The sequence below is a fragment of the Carex rostrata genome, chromosome 16, assembly GCF_964058835.1.
Source record: "Carex rostrata chromosome 16, lpCarRost1.2, whole genome shotgun sequence".
Classification (NCBI taxonomy): Eukaryota; Viridiplantae; Streptophyta; class Magnoliopsida; order Poales; family Cyperaceae; genus Carex; species Carex rostrata.
In genome coordinates, this window is record NC_135933.1 from 10,314,741 (window position 1) to 10,323,246 (window position 8,506).

At 36.9% G+C, this 8,506-nt stretch overlaps 1 protein-coding gene and 1 long non-coding RNA gene across 2 annotated transcripts; one reads left to right on the forward strand and one right to left on the reverse strand.

Moving 5' to 3' along the window:
* Positions 1–218: 218 nt before the first annotated feature.
* LOC144566975 (uncharacterized) lies at positions 219–1,333 on the reverse strand. The gene is made up of 2 exons (XR_013515327.1): positions 911–1,333; positions 219–575 (listed from the first exon to the last, which is right to left on the reverse strand). It is a non-coding gene; the product is annotated as an uncharacterized LOC144566975 (long non-coding RNA).
* Positions 1,334–2,563: 1,230 nt separating this feature from the next.
* On the forward strand, positions 2,564–5,555 carry LOC144567128 (uncharacterized). Its single transcript, XM_078317176.1, has 6 exons — positions 2,564–2,799; positions 3,196–3,268; positions 3,392–4,012; positions 4,342–4,508; positions 4,975–5,041; positions 5,129–5,555. Exons 1-6 carry the CDS (start codon positions 2,564–2,566, stop codon positions 5,168–5,170), a joined length of 1,206 nt encoding a protein of 401 aa, XP_078173302.1. The 3' UTR covers positions 5,171–5,555.
* Positions 5,556–8,506: the final 2,951 nt, after the last annotated feature.

The following is an 8,506-nucleotide window of genomic DNA, read 5'->3' on the forward strand; positions in this document are numbered from 1 at the left end:
ATACTATGGGCTCCACTTTTCCTTTGTTTTTGCCTTTTCATAATTAGAGGAAAATGAGTAAGGTTTTACCACTTAGGGTGAATTCCAGACTTGTAAATACTGAATGTAATGGTTCCCAAGTTAATGGAAAGCCTAAGGGCATTTACTGATAAAAAAAAAATTACTAAATCCAAAATCTATAACACCAAAAAAAATGATTATTAACTCATTTTACACATAAGGATTTTTTATTACTTTGACCATAATTTTAGCAATACACAAATAAAAAAGTAACCGATGCTCGCCAAAAAAAGACGCCAGTCATTTTGCATAGTTGCATACTCTATTCCAGATACTTATTCATTGAAGTTGATGCAAAAAGTAGACTACAAAAATTTAGACAAGAAAGTCTCTCTAATTATTCATTACCAACAAACAAAAGAAAAGAACCAATTTCTAGTCAAGAAAACTTGATTCAGAATCTCAACATTTTATTTTTATTTCCACCAATTTGCTGGGGTTTTCTAAGTTTAACCTCAGTCTCTCTCCTTGGTGGATCCAACTGCAAATAGTAGAATGGTTCTGTCGGTTCTTCCCTAAAAATGTCAAGCAGTTGTTTTAGTTAAGATTTACACTCAAGGATTTATCATATCAGCCCTCAACAGTACATATCAGGCAGGTAGGCATTAGGCCTGAGATCCCATTATCTCCTTTGAACAATCCCAAATAATGCCATTAGGGTCAAGAACCATCAGATTAATGTCAAACAACAAATTCGAACTGTTGATTTTAATCACCACAATCCTTAGCCAGATTCATCCCAAGTTTTTAATTTTACAAGAGGAACCTATCAGGATAAGCTCAACTTTGCTAAGCTTAATTTTATACTAGCTTACTCGAAACATTTCAAAAGAATTTAATAGAACTCTACCCAGGTTAAGATCGCATGCATCTATAGAAAAGCTTGAAAGGACCCGGTACAGTCTTCAATGGGTTTCCTTCAAAGCATGCCTGAAAAACCAAAAGAGAAATTATTTCAATACAGGGATTCTTATATACCATTTGAAAATATTATTTGTTAAAGCAACATATGCAACCTATAAGCACCCCTGTACCAGTAACAACTGATATCAACACAAAACATATTCTTTTGAGCATGTGCACATGTACAGTTTGTTTAGCTTACCACTCCATCCAGAAAAACAATACTAAGAGCACCAGAGTATCAAACTTCTTTTTTATCTCTCAGGATTCAATAGCAACCACAGAAAGATTACAACATAGTAGCTACATCAAATAATTGCAATTTTGCTAGTACCAGTCCTAACAAAAAGTGTACTGCAATATATAGCACCATTTTAAACATAGAACTGAACCGACTGAACTAAACTTATCAACCGATTAAACCGAACCAAAGTAAATTCTGGTTTGTTCGGTTAAACCGAACAAACCAAAGTATATTAATCACCACAACAAAGAAAATTAGCCCCACAACATTCGCCAGGAATAAATCCAGATAATGCATGACTTGAAGCAAAATCATGAAAACTAAGCAATAACAAACTTGTAACATAATTCAGTTTACGATTTACAAATACTTGACTCTATAAGTTTTGGCTATAGGTAATTAACCGTGTACAAACCAGTTTGAGATATGAAATAAAAATACAAAATTCACTCATTCCTCTATCTTACTGTTCTTGTTTAGCCATACACGACAAGAAAGAAAAATCAAATAATCACATCTCACAACTAGCCCCCAGAATCAAGCAATTTACAACACAAATTAAAAGGAGGACTCAGCCCGCACACGACAACAGCGCGAAAGAGAGCAAAGACACACAAAAATGGAGGTTTCCTTTGTCTTACCGGGATTTGCTCCAAATTGGTCTCGGATGGCTCGATCGACCCCAAAGCTAGGCCGGCGATAGCCTTCCCCCTTCGCCCTCTGATCAGCCTCGAGATCCGTGTGCCAGCAAGCTACTTGAGCACAAGAAAAACCCTAATGGGGTTTGTTAGGTGGAAAAGACTAAAGAAGGAATACCGGGAGAGGGGAAAAGAGCTGAGTCGTGGCCAGTAGGGTTCTATTGGAGAAATCACGGGATACCAGGAGAGGGGAAAAGAGCTGAGTCATGGCCATGGCTTCCATGAGAGGCGCTCTCGAGCTAAGCGAACGGTGAGGGGAAGAACAGCAGTCACCATTGGCGAAAATGAGAGACAACGGAATAGCCCATGGAGGATGAAATGGGAACGGGTAGGGAAGAGCAGCAAGAATATTTCCGATGAGCGCGCAATTTGTTATTTTCAGCGATTTGCAAGGGCTTTGCAAGCTTGCAAATTCTAAAAGCTTGCGTTTCTGAAATCTTGTTTCCATCGGTGTCTTGCGAATTTGAAATGCCACGTCGTCCTTTGCAAGTGTAATTGCAAGCCGATGGAGATGCTCTCACATATTAAATTTTTCTGAGAGTCAAGAGGAATAGAGGATCCGGACTCGGAAGCGGGGGCGTTCCAAAGCCCATCGGACCAGAGCTTGTTCGATGGGCATTTGTACCGTTCGATTATGCATCAAGATTCGTGTCATCAGATGGATCTCCACTTGACAGCCGTCGCATCATCTGCTCTCTCACTCCCCGTTCCACTCGCAAGTCGCAAGAAGCAAATTCGCTCTCACGCTCGCTCCCTCCCTCCCTCCCTCCCTTCTCTCTCTCAATCGCGGAAGAAAATTCATTTCCGATTCTTTCAATCAACTGAGCGGACCGCCTCCTCTCCTCCGAATTGCTTAGCATCGCCCCTTCTCTCTTCTTCAGCTCAACAAAATAGGTATCTTTTTAATCTCCCTTCTTAAGAAATCAGAGATACTCGTAGAAATCAAATGCCTAATCCTAAATCAGTACATTTTGTATCCCCGCCAACTTAAGAACCCATCTTTCTTGATTTAGATCTGAATTCTACCCAATCTAATAATTTTGAAAAATCAAATGACTTGATGTTATCTGAATATGAGTAATGAACTCACAAGTCATGCATTTTTTTTTTGTTAATCACAATATGTATAATTACTTGTTATGTGTTATTTTATACAAATTAGGTCATCTATTGGCATTTTTTTTGTGATTTCTTCTAGTTTAGTATGCTGGTACGCATAATTGGGTATGAAGTGGATACTAGAGAAATCATATTCTTACCTCACAAATTTCTATGGTTTTTTTTAATCAGTCCTAGTCGCCTCTTTCTTCTCACAACCTTGTCAGATCAATGGACCAACCATTCTCACCACCTACACAACGATGTTCGTTATTTTCTGCCGTCTCTTCTCATGACACCTAACATAAATACAAGCCTTTTGGAGCCAGAATTAGAACAGCTACCTCAACCACAGCTTGATTCATCAATCCCTTATCGACTTGTTTAGGAACTTATTTGTTTGACTGTACAATTTCTGACAGAGAAGCAAAAGGTTGCAAGTGTGGCACCGAGCAAAAAGTCTGACGAAGGAGCAACTCAGAAAGAAACTGAAGCAATTCAGAGAGAAACATCTCCAATCGAAACTGGCAATAAACAAGTCGACGATACCTTTACCCCAAGTAGAAGGTCGGACAGAGTAGTAACCCAAAATTCAACTCGAGGAAATGAAAGAGAAACATTGGCGACCAAGCCTGGTGCTAAACAAGTAGACGGTGACTTTACACCAAGTAAAAAGTCTGACAAAGGAGCAAACCAAGCAGAAACATCTCCAGCCAAAAAGGGTGCTAGACAAGCTGATGGCACCTGTACCAGTGCCAGTAAAAATGGTATTGCTGGTGTCAGACGAAACCATATTTGCGAGGAAAATCAGCAGAGCCCGACAAAGTCCTGTGGGAATCATGAAAGAAAACAAGTTAGGAGTAAAGAGAATGGCAAAGGGACTCTAAGAAATGCAAATGATGCTTCTACATCGCATGCAAACAACACAAATGTCAAAATGAATAATCGATTTAGTCATGTGCCAGTACATAAATTTATGGATCGAAATTCAAGTGCCCATACATTTGAGGTTTGTGGACTTTACTGTAGCAGTACTATATTGAACGTGTTGTGGTCTTGCCTGGTGCTGGTTGAGCTAATGACCGACCTTCTATTTCTTTTATTTTTTTTCTCATAGAATTATTTTGCGTGAGATCTGAATTCGGCAGTGTAAACGGGGCAAACAACAATATCATCCAAAAATGCATTTTGCCTACTAATTTAAAAAACAAACAAACAAACAAACTTCAAAATTGAAAATCTTTCCCGTGAAATGCTTTTCAGTTTGACTATGTTATAACCAGGAGATTTGAGCTTAATAGTTTAATAGTCTTTTTCCTTCCTTTTTGTGATTTGAAGTGGAATGACTCAATAGATGATGCACCCAAAATGGAGAATGCTCAGACTGTTATGCAGAGTAAAAGAACCCAGCAAATACAAAATCAAAAAGGTCAAATACCTAAAAGAAGACGGGTGGTCAGATGGCAGCCTCACGAGGAAGAGGCCTTGAGAAAAGCCGTAAAGGAGTATGAACATTTTTTATCCTTTTTTGAGAAAAGAATTCTTTTAATGCTTGCTTGTCTGATCGTCTGACCTTAAGTATGGCTGTTATTATTTACATGGTAATACTTCCTATCCTCCTATGTTTCAGACAAGATAATTTCATTGTTCCTATAAAACCTCATGACGAGTCACTCATCTATGAAACACGGGATTATTACGCAGGCTGTATAAAAGAGTTGTATACCTTGTATATCGATAATAGTTGATAACCCCAGTTTTCTTCTTATTGTTAGTAGATACCCGATTGTTTCCTTCTTTCTTCTTGCTCCTCTCTGTATTAGTGAGTGAAAGAATAATTTCAGATTATATTTTTTTAATGTAAGGTGCTTGGTACATTCCTTATCCTATATGGTCAAATAAGCCCCTCTTGTTTTGTTGTGGTGGTATAATTAGTAATTTCTAACATAATTTTTGTATTTCGCAATCAAGGATTGGGAAAGGCAACTGGAAGGAAATTTTGGATACTTACCCGGATGAATTTACTGGTCGAACTGCAGTATGATATTTTTTTTTCTCAAACTAAAGTCAAATTTTCTATCATGAAGGATGAAATATTTTTAATATAACAAATATATTAACGCAGGTTAACTTGAAGGACAAGTGGAGGAACATGGCCCATTATTGAGGTATATGCACGGTTGCTGGTTTTTCTGTTTTTGTGTGTGTAAGAATATCATAGGAGTAGATAGGGTGTTAGGCCTGTTGATGTTTCTAAATCTTTTGTTGTAGACGTTGTTCATGGCTCTTTTTGTTCTCTTCCGCCTGTTCCATATTGCTCAAGTTATTTACCATTCCTCCAGTAATACTGCCTCCAAGTTTTCTTTGCAAATAGATAGGGTTAGTATTAGTATATGACTTTATTACAAATATTAAAGGGAGATGCGTTTTGAATTCTGCTTGCCACTCAGATGTCCGAGAGAATTTTTACCGATGGTGCCTCTGAATAAGGGTAGTACCATGTTTTTGTTTTTCCTTCTTTGATGGATGCATTGATTTTCTAGGGAATGTTTACAGGCAGAAAGAAGATTTCATTAGATTGGTCTACTATGTGCTTTGGTTTTGTTATTACTTATTATAGAACCTGTAAATTCAAGTTTTTGTACATGTTTGACTGTGCCTCATTAACGGGTGAGGCTAGCCGAAATTGTCCGGGACGAAAAAAAATTCTCTTGTGAAAATTGCAACTGAGAACCAAATCATCTCGGTTTTTTTTTTTTTTCTATTCCATAGCTATGTTCGCTGTGACCCCACTGCATGTGAATGTTAGATTATATTCGTCAGAGATCCACTCCTAACTTAGTTGGGAGTGTAAACGGATCAAATTTTATCCGAAAAATTCGGATCTGTATCTGGATTTTTGCGGATTCGGATGTTTGAATGTATAGATAGTTTGCGGATATGGATACGGATACAGTTTTAATTTCGGAAATGGATACGGATAATTACTCGTATCCATAAATTTAATAAAACGGATATCCGTTAGTAGTTTAGCATTGGTAAAAGTTTGCCACCCGTTAGTTTCCTCCTCCTCTTGAATTCAATTTCCGTCGTTTCAAACCTCTTCTCTCGCAAAGTTTCATGAAATTTCCATCGAATAAATTAGTCATCATTCGCATTGCTTGGCCAAATTCTCTCACCACCCTTCCTTTATTCAACTATTCCTTTTCTTCTTCATCAATTAGATAGGTTTTTTCTTTGTGTAAACCAAATTGCGGTTTGGAATGCGATTTAGTCGGTTGACAGGGTTGTTCTTTTTCTCTCAAAAAAGCTTCTGGTAGCTTCACGTTCTTTCTTGATGTTGATTTTTCTCTCTTTTGGTTTGGTAACTTGTAAAGGACCAAGTAAGCAAGTCAATTTTTGTGTAAATGATGATTGAGCAAGCTGATTGATTGAAATTTCGCTTCTTTTAACATTTGGTTTCTTGTGAGCTAAGGTTAGGACCTCTAGGTTGATTTAATTTTTGGTTTTGGTTGAAAACATAAAACCCTAGGATTTTCCTGATACCGAGTTCAAGTTCTTGCTATACCAATGGATAGCTGTCTGTTGCTCTGTTGATACCTTTGTGTGATTATGTAAAAACGGTATTGAATTTCTGTAACCCTCTCAAATGCTATTTACTGATATGATATATTGGTTGGTTGTTCCAGGAACTTGTGTAGAACAAAAAGGAATATAAAGGGTGAGAGATGCAAATTTATCTTAATCACTGTCCATAAACAGTAGTGTTCCTAGAGGTTTGTAGTTGGTTGGATCTTAATCAGGCCGCCACATATTGCTTTTAGCAGTACAAGGAGGGGACAAGTAATTAAATTTCACATCTTGTGCCATTGCAATAAAACACCGGATTTTAGATATGGTAATCTGTACTTGCTCAAACATATATAGATACAACTTATCTCAGTACTTGCTCTCAAAAGTGTTTGGATATATCACATATATATCATCAGCACATTGATCCCAGAAAGCACATGTTCAAGTCATAAGATGAGATCCAGTGATGCTAATTGATATCTAGTGACCCCCAAAGAAGTTCCCCCTGTTTTTTTCTTCTTTTGTATTATTTGGACATGGGGAGCTGAATTAGGTTTTTTTTTTTTTTATTTGTTGTTGTTCTTGCAAAGGCTGAATTTTGTTTTTGGCTCGATTCAACTCGGCTCACGAGCTGACTCATATTTTAACTTATTAATTTCTATAAGTCTTGTAATAACTCCCCTCCCAAGATGCTGTAGTTTAAAAAAGGGGCTCATTGACAAAATTATCTTCTTGATTTTCTTCTTTGATAAAGAGAGGCGCTGATTTGACCAATGTTGACCCAAGAGAAGGCAAAGACTCGAGAAATTTTTTATTAACCTTCTCAAATTCTTCCAATTTTTGTAATTCTAGATCCAAATTAGGAGCTGTGATGCTCTCGCCTTAATTCCAAGTAAAAAGTGATTCTGGTGATCTGGCCCGATCACCGATGGCACCTCAGCTAGGAAACAGGTCACCAGTCACAACTCACAACTCACAAGTTCACAAACCAGTAATAACGACGGAGGAAATTTGGTTTGTCTTATCCGAAGCTGGTCCAGTAGATGTTGGTGAGCACTTTCCACCCAAATCAGGTTGAGAAAATGGGAGCAAACAGTAAAATAGGCTACAACATCATGCTCATGCCCTTAGGAAATCACGTCATAAGGAAAATTCAATTCCTTCTCTGTTTCCACTTGCGCATCGTCCCACCTAAATTAAAACAGGCTCACAACCATTTACAATATTCATTGCCTCAGTTTCTCCTTTCTTGCAATAAATCCCGTCTAAAAGAGTCATATAGGCGATGACATTAGACTTACACCCCTTAAGATTATCGGATATTAGAGAAATGGTAGAAATTGATTGTTTTCTCCGGACTTGCTTAAATTAATCCCAAATCGTGCTGTACAAGTCAATTGTATGGAGTTTTTAGTAAAATTGACTGAGTAATAAACAGTCTGATTAACAATTCAACTTGTATTTTAATTTGTTTTCTTTGGTCCACACCCTAACCCTCCTCTCACTAATAAATCACAAGCACAACATTTATAGTTTTCACTTTTCAAACAGATCTAATTTTTTAAAAGTAACTTATAACAAATTGTTGCTAAAGCTATCAGTAAATGTTTAGCAAACTTTTTAATTACTAGTGCAAACTTATTTTATTACTAGAATTAATTATAGTTCCGCGAAGGTTCCTATAAATTGTTAAGATTTTAGTTTACCACTAAAACAATTAATTCTGATTATAACAAAATTAGCAAAACAATTATAGTACAATGTATTATATAGTACACATAAAAAAAAATACGGCGTTGATCAAAATAAGACGTGGTCTCTAAATTAATGTAGTTATATAATTTTTCAATTGATATATAGTTGCATTAAATATTATTTTTCATACCTTTTCTCCCCTCTTTCTTTCTCTTAGTCCTTTTGAAATTATTCA